The sequence below is a fragment of the Lissotriton vulgaris genome, chromosome 5 (genome assembly GCF_964263255.1).
Source record: "Lissotriton vulgaris chromosome 5, aLisVul1.2, whole genome shotgun sequence".
NCBI classification, from domain to species: Eukaryota; Metazoa; Chordata; class Amphibia; order Caudata; family Salamandridae; genus Lissotriton; species Lissotriton vulgaris.
Genome location: NC_141693.1, coordinates 1,475,790,242 through 1,475,804,237, shown reverse-complemented (window position 1 = coordinate 1,475,804,237; position 13,996 = coordinate 1,475,790,242). Strand labels below are relative to the sequence as shown.

Here is a 13,996-nt window from a genome sequence, read left to right as displayed (position 1 = left end):
TAATCTTTCATTTCTTGGACTAAATTCACAACACTGAGTCCTAACCTTAAAAAAGGCCACGGACAATACACAAAAAACAAGTTAACAATTTGCTTTGCTACAACTTACTTTACTGTGATTGAAGATGCTACTGTTGGAAATCTCTGCAATGCTGGCATCTCTTCCCTGTTGTGCTCTTCTTTCACGAGGATCTTGATGAAAATAATTACGGAAAAAACAGATTACAGCTAGAAATGCTTTGTCATAAAAGTCAACCTTTCCGTTTCAAGCCACAATTATGGTAACCAGTAAGTGTATGCAATCCAGAATTAACCGGTTGTAGTAAGACCCAGGCACTCTGGTGTAGACCACAGACCACCCTAAGTGTACCATTTGTCATTAGAGTGGCGATAAACATAGCAAACAAACGGTGAAGGGAGAAATGCTTGCAATAAGTCTAACCACTGGTAATTGCTCTAGATAGCATTTCCGTCCCTCATTCTTTAGCCCACCCTGCCACCTCAGTCAGTCAAAGTAAGTTTTATTTAGACCTTGGTCTTTAAAACATTTACACAATAAAAACCACTGAATAAAAGTTACATAAAAACAGTAAAAACATTGTACAAGGTAAAACAAATCCCAAACATCTGATCATAAATAAGAAAACAAGTTACTTACCTGAAACTACAGTTATCCAGTATTGGTATCTTTCATAGATTCACATGCCGGAATCATTCCCTGTTGCCGAGGCGGGAGTCCCTCTGTAAATTACAAAAGTAGTGCCATAAGTAAATAATAGTAGTAGGCTAATAGAAAAAAGCCTAAAGCCTAAATCTTAGTAGCCTATCTACATCAATATAGGAAAAAAAAACAAAAGTTGGTTCCAACCAATCAGCTAGCAGCACCCACTAGAACCATCTCCGCAGAGGCAGTTCTCAGATTTTCCTAGCAAGTATCCCAAATCAGAGAACTGACTGCGGGAAGGAGGGTGGGTGCATGTGAATCTATAAAAGATACCCATACTGGATAACTGTAGTTAAAGGTAAGTAACTTGTTTTCTTATACAGTATTGGGTTATCTTTCATATATTCACATGCCTGAATTAGAGTAGCAAGCAGTATACCAAATATACTGTTGTTTGCGGATGGTGGTGGGCAAGTACTCATAACTCCCAAACTATATATATATATATATATATATATATATATATATATATATATATATATAGAGAGAGAGAGATAAAGAAATGTACAGCTTTGCAGACATATAAATCTGTATATTACATGAATGTTGACAGTAATGGAATAATGTATAAAGAGACAAAGTACCTGAATCGGACCTTAATGAAAGATGGCGTAGGACAGCCTGTAAAACCACTGCATCTTCTTGATGTGAAGATTGAAGACCGTAATGCTTTGTGAACGTGTGGACATTTTTCCATGTCGCAGCACGACAGATATTTTCTAGAGTCACTCCAGCAAACAATGCTGTAGAAGTAAATACTGTTCTTGTCGAATGAGCTTTGGCTTTCCTCTGCAAAGGTTTTTTTAGCCTTGTCATGGCAGAAATAAACCGCAGATGCCAGCCATCTGGCTATTATTGCCTTTGTTACTGCATCTCCAAGTGTTGCTTGACCATAGACCACGAACAGTTGGTTGGGACCACTGGCAATACAAAATGACAAAAATATGCGAGGTGGATGTGTCCTCCTCCTCTTCACTTCCCATGTGCTAGGGACCCTGAGGAGACAGAGGTGCCCCGGTCTAGGAGCAGTGCACCTCGGGAGGCCGAAGACCAAGCCCTGACCTGTCGGTAGCTTAGTGTATCGGTTTGTTATTTATAGCCATTTGTTAGAGCGCCGCATACACTCTCACAGTCTCTGGGCACAGTTGAAATAGGACAGCGAGACGCACAACAGCTGAGGGTAAACAGCCAAGTGCGAAGGTGTCTATGGAATGGGATCTATGCAGGGATGGGGGAGTGGGGGGTGGAGACGAGGCTGGGTCCACGGGCTGCTGTGTCCTTGGGCACTATGGCAGTGGGCTCTCCCCGATTAAACTCAAGGTGAATAGAAAGGCATTGGTGCAGACTGTGCCCCTTTCAATCCAGGTCTTCAGCACCTGCACTGCTTGGCGAAGGTGAGTTTGAGTACGTTTCGAGGGTCAACGGTGAGTAGAGGGTGACAAGGGATGAAAAGGTTAGCGCAGAAGCAGTTTAAAGTGTAAGGGAGGGGGGGCGTGGCCAAGATGGCGGGGTGAGCGGACGCTTCCTCCCGTAGCTCCTCTGGCCCAGCTCAGCTCGAGCCACGATTTCTGCGCTTCTCTCCCCCCGCGGTTGCACTGCGGGCGAGAGAACTGTGCCGGAATTCTTGGGGCACATTTTAATGCCACTTTGACTTCTGTTGCCCCGGGGGAAGTCCCCGAAAAGTTTGTTCAACGACCGAGGCGAGGAGTGGAGCCTGGATCGCCCCGAGGAGAAGGGCCTGGAGGCGGAGCGTACTGCAGCGCTGTCCGCGCGCCTCGGCTGGGCCGAGTGCTGAAAGCTGCGGATCCCGAGGGAGCGGACTCGACGGACTCCGCGGAGTGCGGAGGCTTCCTGGCCGTCGCCCTTGTGGCCAGAGTCATTACTGGGCGACAGACCCAAGACCGACATCGGCGATTTATCCCCCTGCTATGGGTGTCGGCGTGTGATGCCTTGCGGACCCCGAGCCTGGAAGCGGGGGACGGTGGAGTATGAGCGGTGACCGAACCGGGCGTACTAGCCGGTGAAACCGGGGGACACTGGTTTTGCACCTTCCCGACCCATTGCTGTTGAGGGTCGCCCATAGACTTGCTGGCCTGGGCTGGCCTCCTGGGTTCCGCCCTCCCGCCATCTTGTCGTTGAGGAGCTGGTACTGGTGACCCTCGCCCGCGCCCTTGCCACACGGGCGCCTCGGTTCATCCTGGTGCCTACGCATCTGCCGTCCTCCCTGGAAGCACGCGGCTGCAAGCCTCCGACCTGAACCTGGATTATCGCCCTACTGGCTCGAGGGTTGTCTCGCCCTGGCCCGTGCCGCCATTTTGTCGCCTGTGACGCACTACCCCCGTCCTCGGCGAGGTCTTCACATCTGGTGCCCACGAGTGGCTGGGCACATCTACAGCGGCCAGCTCTAGGCTTCACCCACCGCGGAGGCCAGGATGGCTGGGAGACGAGGTGCGGCACGGGGAGATCGCACTCTGCCGGACATGCTCGGCAGGGCCCAGCAACTGCGGGACAGGACGCAGCCGTCCCCGGGGTCCTCACGGGCCTCAACTGACGCCACCGGAGGCGAACCACCAGTCACGAGGTCCTTCATGGAGGACTTATTCAGCTCCCTCAAGGAGGAATTCCAGACTCTCAAGACCGAGGTGGCCGGAGAGGTCCGTGAAGTGCGCAGAGAAATCGAGGGCCTGGGCGAGAGGGTCGACACTGTGGAAACGGCGGCCCAGCGTCGTGATGATGAGATAGTTCTTCTCCAGCAGGACGTTCTCCGCCTTCGGGAGCAATGTGTCGAGCTCCAGGCCCACTCTGAGGACCTCGAGAACAGGTCCAGGCGGAATAACATCCGGGTGCGGGGCGTCCCATCCGCGGATGAGGGTGCGGACCTGGTGGCCTATCTGCAGGACCTATTCCGCGACATCTTGGGAGAAGGAGCGGACTTCCCGATCCGCATCGACAGAGCGCACAGGGTGGGCCGCCAGCGCCAGTCATCGGCACCCCCACCTGATATCCTGGCATTCCTGCCGGATTTCCCCCTGAAGGAGCGCATTATGACAGAGGCCCGCAGGAAGCAGCCGCTGTCCTTCCGAGAACGACCCGTGGCGCTCTATCAAGACCTGTCCGCCATCACACTGCAGAAGCGCAGGTCTTTCCGCATCGCTACGGACTTTCTGCGAGAGCATGAGACGGCCTACTCCTGGGGTCACCCCTTCCGTCTTATTTTCCGATGGAATGGGGTGCTACATCAGCTGCGCTCCTTACAAGATGTCTGTGGGGTGCTGGGACTCACAGCTACAGAAGAAGGGGCGACACCCGCATGGAGGCGCCCCGAGCGGCGGGGCCGACGGAGATCGAGGAGGCGCCAATCGTCAGCAACAGCGAGTCGCCCTGACTCCCCTACCATCAGAGCGGATATGGCGGAGGCCCTGAGGACTGCGGCCAGGAACTTGCCTGAATCTAATGGCGTGGCCCAGACGGCCTAACTTTTCTCCGGGGGGAGAGACTCTTAGCGTCTGCGATGCTGGGTTGGGGCTGGGGGCTGGGGGTTGGGGGGGAGAGGTTGGAGGTGTGTGGCTGGACGTCCACCTGACTGGTTTCTGCAGACTCGCCCACTTGGGCTAGACTGAGACAATGGGGTGTTTTTTCTTGTTTTTGGTTTTGGCTGGTTGCCATGGGTTGGTTCTGGGGGGGTTCAAGAGCTGGTTTGGTGTTGGGGGGGTCCCGTCCGATACTGTCCGAACACATGCGAAGCCGACTCTGGCATTCCCTGCGCCCCTGCCCCGCGCGCCCCTTCCACTGATCCCCCGCTTGCTGCATAGCGCTTTGCGTCCCTGGGAGCGATGCCGTCCCTGAAAGTAGTGACCCTTAACGTTAAGGGTCTGAATAATCCTGTGAAGCATAGGGCGATCCTTTCCCTGCTGGAAGGGTCACAGGCGGATATCTGCCTCCTGCAGGAAACCCATTTACTCTCTAAAGATTGCCATAGGTTGCGCTCTGCCAAGTTCCCCACGCAACTCTTTTCCTCGGCTGCGACTAAGACTGCGGGGGTAGCCATTCTTCTGGCCAGCTCCTTCAGGGGTGAGGTGTTGTATAAACATGCCGAGCAGAAGGGGAGGCTTCTAGTGTATCGCATGCGTCTGGGGGGTGTTGCCTTCACGGTTGGCTCCGTGTACAGCCCAAATGACCACCAGGACCGCTTCCTGGAATCTGTGTTGGTGGACGTTACTGCCTCGCCCGATCGCCACGTCATTTTGGGGGGAGACCTGAACATGGTCTTCGACTCCAACTTGGATAGGTCTGCCCAGCGCTTTCCGCAGACGGGGGAGCTTTCTAGAGCGGTACAGGACCAGATTGCAGAGATGGATTTGCATGACCTCTGGCGCACCATGCACCCCGCCGATAGGGACTACTCATATTTCTCCCACGCACACCGCACTTACTCGCGGTTGGACTACCTCTTGGTGAGCGGACCGCTTCGCTCGGCCGCCACGGCGGCAGACATCGGGGTCTTGTCCCTGTCCGACCATGCACCGGTTTCCGGAGTATTTGCTTGGCCGGCTGCCCCCCCCTACAGAGGGATGTGGCGGCTTCGGGACACGCTTCTCCATAAGAAATCGGTGGTGAAGCGAGTGGAGGAGGTCATTCAGGAGTACCTGACCCATAATGACAACTCCGACACGTCCTTAGCAACGCAGTGGGCGGCTTTGAAAGCGGTTGTCAGAGGGGAGTTTATCTCCATTTCCTCAGCGGAGAACAGGGAGCGGCAACGTAAGAGGGAGGAACTAACGGCGCAGGTCAGGGAACTCGAACAGGTTCACCTCCGGACGGGGGCTCCTCGAGTTTGGAGGCAGCTGAAGGCGGCGCGGAAACTCCTCTCTGCGTTGGACCTGGACCGGGCGGAGTATGCGGCGTTGCGCTTGAAGCATGCCTTTTACACCGGCGGAGACAGATGCGGTAAACTCCTGGCCCACCGGCTCAGGGCTGCGCAGCAACGCAACGTAGTACAGGAGCTGATGGGAGCGGATGGGGTCCCGGTTTCCGGTGACGCGGAGGTGGCGGATTCCTTCCGTGCCTTCTATGAGGCGCTGTACGCTGCAGAGCCCTCCCCACCGGGAGAGGCTGAGGCCTATTTGGAATCAGTAACCCTCCCTGCCCTGGATCCCGCCCAGGCGGACCACCTAGAGAGGAGCATTCATGTGGAGGAAGTCATCTCCGCCATTGCACGGTTAAAGCACGGCAAGGCCCCGGGCCCGGATGGCTATACGGCCTTGTTTTACAAGACCTTTTGTCCCACTGTCGCGCCTCTCCAGGCTCGCTTGTTCAATTCCTTTTCTGAACCGGGAGCCATACCACCGGACCTTCTCTCGGCGACTGTCGGTTATTCCAAAACCGGGGAAGGACCGGACTCTGTGCGGCTCGTACCGGCCCATCTCGCTTCTAAATGTGGACCTCAAGCTTTACACGGGGATCTTGGCGGCCAGACTGGGTCTGCACCTGCCAGGTTTGGTGGAAGCGGACCAGGCCGGTTTTGTACCCGGCAGGCAGACGGTCAACAACACTAAGAGGGTGACGCACGTGCTAGAAAAGGCTTCACGCGTCCCGTGGAGCGGATGCTGCTGTCGGTCGACGCGGAAAAGGCCTTTGATAGGGTTCATTGGCCGTACCTCGAGCTGGTTCTCCGGAAACTGGGGATCGGCGAGAAGTTCCGCACTGTGGTTTTTAATTGTTATGGGAGGCCGTCAGCATCGGTGCGTGTCAATGGACACAGCTCCAGCAGCTTTGCCATTGAGCGCGGCACGAGACAGGGATGCCCCCTTTCGCCGCTCCTGTTTGCCCTATATATGGAGCCGTTTGCCCAGAGGATTCGCGATAACCCGGACGCTATTGGGGTGAAGATGGGGCAATACACACATACTGTCAGCTTATATGCGGACGATGTCTTGCTGACCCTGGATGACCCCAAGCGGTCGCTCCCTGCCTGCGTCCAGGAACTGAACTCCTTTGCCCGCGTGGCGGGCTTCAAAATGAATATGTCTAAATCGGCTGCCCTGGATGTGTCACTTTCTGTCGACACCAGGCGGGACCTCCAGCGTCTTTTTCCTCTGCAATGGTCCTCCTCCACGGTGCCTTACCTGGGGATTTTGCTTGCACCCTCCCTACCTGCAATGGTCGCAGCTAATTATTCCTCCCTGGGCAAAAAGATCAAGGAGGAACTCGGCCGATGGAACAAAGGCCTGCTCTCGTGGCTGGGCCGTATCGCAGCGGTGAAGATGACGATACTGCCTCAGATCCTGTATCTTTTTCGCGCTCTACCTCTCCAGCCCCCTGTAGGTTGGATACGGCAGGCGCAGGCTGACATCTCCCGCTTTGTGTGGCAGGGCCGTAAGCCTCGAATGAAACGGGTCCTCTCCATGCTTGCCCCGGAGGCGGGGGGTCTCGGTGTCCCGGACCTCCGGAAGTACTTTCAGGCGGCGCAACTCCGATATTTGGTGGAGTGGAGCCGGTGGGAATCGGACAAGCACTGGCTCTTTCAGGACCAGGCAGTTGCGGGCCGTACCGTCCAGGAAGTCCCGTTTCTGCGGCGCACTCACCGCCCGTCTAATCTCTACGCCTCCTTTATCACCCGAGTTCCGCTGCGAGTGTGGGACGCGGTGTGTGAGCTTCGTGAGCTCACCACTTTTCCATCACCGTTCACTCCCATTGCTGGCAATCCAGACTTCACTCCGGGCCTGGAACCGGGAGCCTTTTCCCACTGGGTGAGCGCGGGTTGTAGGGCACTTTTCCAGATCTACGGGCCGGAGGGTGTGCTCCCCTTCCGGCAGCTCCGACAGGAGTTTGGCCTGACGGAGGGGGACAGACTGCGTTACATGCAAGTTCGCCACTGGGCTCTTCAACCCCCACTGCGCGACGTCGCTGCCCGTTCGATTACGCCCTATGAGCGATGGCTGGTAACCCGGACCTCGGATGCCAAGCTTATCACCGACTTGTATAAGTTTCTCCAACCCCCGCCGTTTCATTACCATAACCCAGGGAGAGAGCGCTGGCACAGGGAATTGGGCAGGACCTTGAGCCACAAGGAGTGGGACAGGATCGCGTATCGGGCGAGGCACTCTGCGTACCACACTGGGCTGACGGAGACCTTTACTAAGGTGTCCACCTATTGGTACTACACCCCGGAGAGGCTCTACGAGATGCACAAAATTGGCGATAAAGGTTGCTGGCGCGGCTGCGGACAGGAAGGTACCCTCACGCACATTCTTTGGGAGTGCCCGGTGCTGTCGGCCTATTGGAAGGAGGTCTTGGATGAGGTAGACAGGCATTTTGAGATAGAACTCCCGCGCTTCCCTGCGTATGTCTTGCTAGGCCTCCCCAATGACCTGATGTACCCGCTGAAGTCCCGCAGGGGTAGACAGATCGCGATTGCGCTAGGCTCAGCGGTTCAAAACATCCTTGTACTCTGGCGTACCCCCACTGCCCCCTCTATCACTGGCTGGCTACACAGGCTCTGGCAGGTGCTGGGTATGGAGAAGATGTCGCTAACAGTGGCTGGGAATGTGGACCAATTTGAAGAGCTCTGGCACCCCTTTTTAGCACTGCTGTCTACGGAATTTCGCGAGCTCACATGTCCACGGTACCTGCGACTCCTTCGGCTGACGCCGCCGGCGGCTCCAGCGGAGTGAATGTGGTGGGATCAGGGGTTTGGGGCTGGGGGTGGGAGGCGGGGTTACATGCTTCTAATGCTGACTTTCGGACGAGGACGTTGGGGTATTGTTTTTTCCTTTTTCTCCTTTGCTTTTCTTTCTTCTATTTTTCCGGGGACGGGGGGTTGGAGGGATGGTGTGTTTTTTTCCTGTGTTGCGGGACGCTACTCTAGCTCGGCCTCGCTCGGGGAATGGGGGTCTACTGGAGGGTCATTTGCACTGCCTTATTGCCTTATGACTTATGCCTTGTTGCCCTCCGGGGCTTCCTGCCTCCCTACTTTCCCTCTGAATCACTGCACCGTTTCGCGTCTTGTATTGTATGTTCGCTTGACCTCCTATTCCCTTCCCCATGTTTTTTGTACCTTAATAAAATACTTTAAACCTAAAGTGTAAGGGAGAGACTGACTGAAACAGTCAGTGAGTGGGCGAGTGAATGAGTGCTGTGTATCTGTAGGGGTGTCTGGCAGAGAAAAGTAAAGGACACATGGATCCGGGAAGAGGAGCACAGAGAAGCATGAAACACTCACTTCCCTACTGTTCTCTGACCCACCTGTTGCTGTCCCACGTCCGGCTCTGCAGCTTGGGGTGGGGCTTGGTGGCAGCTGGGAGTCTGGGAGGAGGGAAGGCTCTTGCAATGGTTTGTTGTCTCCTGTGCCACTACAACTACCACTGAACCTGTCCCGGTCTCCTTGCGCATCTCTCCCACTCTCTGTACCCTACTGCAACTGCACCAGTGCCTCCTTGTATCAGTGCCTGTGTCTTCTGTGGCACTGTCTGTGTCTCCTTGTATCAGTATCTTAGTCTCCTAGTTTCAGTGTCCGTGTCTCCCTATGGCCCTGTATGTGTCTCCATGTATCAGTGTCTCCCTAGGTCAGTGGCTGTGTCTCCCTGTACCAGTAAGTGTCTCCCTGTAACAATACCAGTCTGTCTCTATCCCTGTCTGTGTTTCCCCAAATCAGCATCTGTGTCTCCCTGTGGCAGAGCGCGTATGGATAAGGAAAGGTAGGGGGGGGGGGGGTTTCTTTCCGGTGCGGGTGACAAGAAATTTTCTGCACTGGGTACCAACTACACCACTGGTTGGAACGTCTGATGTCCTTAGTTTTCTGTAGGTAGAGTTTTAAACAGCAATTAACATCCAGAGTGTAATGCTCTTTCAGCTGGAGTGGATGGATCCGCAAAGAATGTTCTTAATCTTACCATTTCATCCAGGTGATGAACTTGGGATTTGTTCGAAGGGTTACGTAGTCCCGAGTAAACTATAATAAGGGTTCCGTGATAGTGAAAGCTTGGATTTCAAGAACCATTCTTGCAGAGGTAAGAGCCAGTAAAAGGGCGATCTTCCAAGTGAGGAATTTGAGATCAGCTTTATAGATCGGTTCAAACGGACGCTTCATTAACTGTGCTAGCACGGTGTTGAGTTCCCACTCTGGAGGGGGTGCTCGCCACTGGAGGGAAGGCTCGGAAAAGTCCTTTCATGAATTGTTTGACAAGTGAAGATGAGCAATGAGAAGGAAGTGATGCGCATTTCCTGAATCTGGAAAGAGCAGCAAGATGTACTTTGACTGATGAAAAAGTAAGACCAGACTTGGCAAGAGAAAGCAGATACAGGAGTATTTGTTCTGCAGGAGCTTGAATTGGGTGAATATTATTTGCCTCACACCAGTACCAAAATTGCTTCCATTTGAGGCTTGAGTGTGCTTTGGGCTCGAGATTTGGCCAAAATCTCATGAGTCCTGTGAAATCTTTAGGTCCTTGAACTCTGAGAAATCAGAAGCTATGCGTGCAAGTGCAGGAACTGTGGATCCGGATGAATTACTTCTCCTCTGTCCCTCGATAACATTGTAGGCTTTGGAAGAAGGCGAATGGTCTTGTCTTGAGACAATCAGAGTTGTTCCTGGGACCAATATTGCCTTGGCCAACGAGGTGCAATCAGTATTAAACGGCAATCCTCCAGCTTCAGCTTGTAGAGCACCTTCGGAATCAATGCTATTGGGGGAAAAGCGTACGCACAAATCCCTGACCATCGCTTGGACATGGCATTCCCTCTTGATCCCTGTTGAGGGAACCTGCTGGCATAGTATCAGCATTTTTTGCTCTCCCTCGTTGCGAATAGGTCCAGTGCAGGTTTGCCCCAAGCCTGGAACACTGTTCGCCTGCTCCTGCTCTAGCTCCCGCTCGTGACAGTCCGACTTTGACCTGCTCAGCATGTCCACCGGGGTATTGTGGAGACCCCTGACATGTTCGGCTGTCAGTGTTATCTTGTGAGTGTGATCCACTCCCACAATTCCTGAGCCTCCTGCAAGAGCATAGCTGATTTCTTTTCCTCCTTGTTTGCTGATAAACATGCTGGTGGTATTGTAGGTACGTACTAGCACTGAGAAACCCGCAATCCTTGAAAGGAACGCTTGGAGAGATAGAAATATGGTGTGGAGCTCCAGTCTGTTGATATGCTGTTGTCTTTGTACTTGAGACCATCTTCCTTGAATCTGCAAATCCTGCAGATGACCTCCCCATCCTTCCATGGAGGCATTGATCATTAAAACGAAGTCCGGAATGGTCTATAGGAAAGCGAAGCCCTGGGTTAAGTTCTCTGTTTGTGACCACCAGAGAATTTATTATGCCCTGTGTGAACTTGATAGTATCGTCAACCGAACCAATGGCTTGTTGCCCTTGAAGGTGCAGCTCCTCCTGAAGAGGTCTCATTTTGAGCCCTGACAAGGTTATGAGATGTATCGCTGAAGAGCACATTCCGAGGAGTGAAGCAAGCATTCAGACTGAAACTGACCTTCTTGAAATTAATGTTGCCAACTTTTGAAGACGCAGCTGGCGGTCGTTTGACAAAAATGCTTAGCACTGGACCGTGCCTAACCTTGCTCCGAAAAAAAGGCATGACTTGGAGGACGTAACTGATTTGCTCTCGTTGAGGGTCAGCCCCAGAGAAAAGAAGAGATGTATACATTCTGTTGTGGCAACCTTGGTTTTGTGTTCTGAAGGACCTTTGAGCAGCCAGTCTCCTGGATAAGGGAATACTTGTATTCCTAGAGTTCTCAATGCTGCTGCCACTGGTGCCCAGAACTTTGTGAAGATTCTTGGTGCCATTTTTAGTCCAAAACTGGAGCATCTTGAACTGATAGTGGGCGCCAGCCACTGTAAAGTGAAGGTATTTGCGATGTTTGGGGTGGATAGGTATGTGGAAATATGCATCTTCCATGGCCAGAGAAGCCATAAAATCTCCTTTGTTTAAACAACTTAAAATCTCAGCAAGTGTGACCATTCGGAAACTTTGTTTCTTGAGGAATTTGTTAAGCTTGCGGAGGTCTAGAATCAATCGCCATTCCCCCGATTGGTTTTGATCAGGAAGAAACGAGAATAGAAACGTGTTCCTGTCTGAGCTGATGGAACCTTCTCTATGGCAAACCATGTTCGAATAACTGGCAGTTGAAATCTAGCTGCAGCCCGTTGCATTAAATTATGAAAGCCCCCGATGTCCTCAGGGGGAGAATCAGAAGGCAGAGGAAGAGGAAGCGGCAGAGAAGGCATCGGAATTACAAAGTCATCCCAGGGATCTAGAAAATTAGTGTTTTCAGGTAATTCGCCCTGTTCAACCTCATCTTCGGAGGAGGTAGTGTCATCTTGCACCTGTTCAGCTTGACCTGAAGGAGGGGCTGGTGTAACAGGAGCTCAGGCTGAATAATTGGCACAGGAACCATCTCTGGCATGGGTGGGTTTTCTGTGACTGCCTGTTGTGGAGAAACCTCTGTCGGTAATCTGCCAGCATGGCCTGTAGATCTTGAATGAGCGTTGGAGGGAGGGGACTTATTTCCCTCTGGCGTACTTCCCTACGATGGAATCTATGATGTGGAACCCTAATGTCTTCCTGGTAAAGATCTTGGTAGTCATCATCGTCATCTTGACACTTGATGTTTAATTCAGAAGGATGGTGAGCTATACCAAAGGGTCCTTCATCATCTTCATCCTCATAGTCCTCATCTTCAAAGTAAGAGTCAAGGAGATGTCAAGGCATAAGTGGTGAGATTTTGCTGTAATCTTGCTGTCTCTGAAAAGTTTTAAGTTGGTAAAGACCAGATGACTGTGCAGGTAGAGCTAACCCAGCAGAAACTGTAAATTGAATAGGTAAACCCCATTAATGGGCTCTTCGTCGACGGGATCGTCATAGATGAGCTCGCTGTCTTCAAGGTTGTCGTCGGAGTGGTCGTCCTCGTCGACGGGGCCGCGGCTTTCATCGACGATAATATCTTCGTCGACGATGGAGACTTCGTCGACGATGGAGACTTCGTCGACGGTACTGTCGATGGGCTCGCAGTCGACGGCGATTTTGTTTTTCTAGTCGACGACTCCTCAAGAACTGGTTTCTTGGTAGAGATAGAGATTTTTGTAGACAAAATAGGTGATTTAATGGTCGTTTTTAAGACAGTAGCCGTAGATGAAGAGGCAGAAGAAGAAGTCACAGAGATCGTCGACTATGTAGTCACTGTGGCAGATTTAATATGGCTTTTACTTAGTTTTTGAAGTAGATGCCGTTTTTGTTTCTTTGCCTGCTGTGGATGATGGAGACTGCGTTGACCCAGAGGAGAGTTTTGGTGACCTCTGTGAAGGGTCAGAAACATCATGGGAAGATTTAAGGTGTTTTCTTCCCTCCCTTGAAGAGCTGTCATGGGATCTGGCTCTTTTGTTAGAAGTAGAAGCTGTCATCCTCTTCAGCCGAAGAAGATTTGAGCCACAAGAGCAGTCTTGCCTCTCTATCCCTAAGGGTCTTGGTAGGGAAGGTACGGCAGATTTTGCAATTTTCTGCCTCATCCTTGGGTAATATAGGCAATAAATGCAGTCCTTATGTTGGTCATCCACATGGACCCTCTTCTTATCACAGGTCTTGCAGGGCTTGAAAAGAGCATTGCTGTCAGACATTCTGAAGAAAAAGTAGAAGAACTGAGTGGCACTCAGGGAGACTCCGTTCCACACGACATGCAGTGAAATCTGAGGAGAATTGCCTCGGCTGAGAGTGTCCTAGAGAGTGCTGATAGCGGATTGGTTGGAACCAAGTTTTGGTTCTTTTTCCTATAATGATGTAGATAGGCTACTAAGATTTAGGCCTAGGCTTTTTTCTTTCAGCCTACTACTAATATTTACTTATGGAACTACTTTTGCAATTTACTGTGGGACTCCCGCCTCGGCAACGGGGAATGATTCAGGCATGTGAATCTATGAAAGATACCCCAATACTGGATAATGTAAGTTGTCCCCAGACACACATTACAGCAAGATACTCACATCTTTACAAAAACTTTATTCACAGATAATATAAATTGCCACAAAACACAAGCTACTTCAAGATACCGCATATCCCACAATAAAATAACTGCTTGAAACCTTTCCCTGATATACTCCATTCAAATTGGCCTCACTAGTGCCTTCCGTTGCTGGAGTAGTGCAGGTCCGGATGCAGGCGAACTTGCAGGAGTGGCAGCAGAAGGGTCCGTGGGTGCGTCTCGGGGTGGCTCGGTAGCAACCCGGGGTTCGGCCGGCATGGAGTGCGTAGAGTTCGGTGGCGTCGTAGGTAC

At 52.2% G+C, this 13,996-nt stretch overlaps 1 protein-coding gene across 5 annotated transcripts in view; it reads right to left on the bottom strand.

Annotated features, from left to right (window-relative positions):
• LEMD1 (LEM domain containing 1) overlaps window positions 1-13,996 on the bottom strand; it is a 492,643-nt gene that overhangs the window by 183,102 nt on the left and 295,545 nt on the right. For all 5 annotated transcript variants that reach the window (XM_086923443.1, XM_086923442.1, XM_086923440.1 and 2 more), the window contains exon 4: window positions 109-191. In XM_086923443.1, the coding sequence (XP_086779569.1) occupies window positions 109-191 (83 nt within the window). The remainder of the gene's footprint in view (window positions 1-108; window positions 192-13,996) is intronic.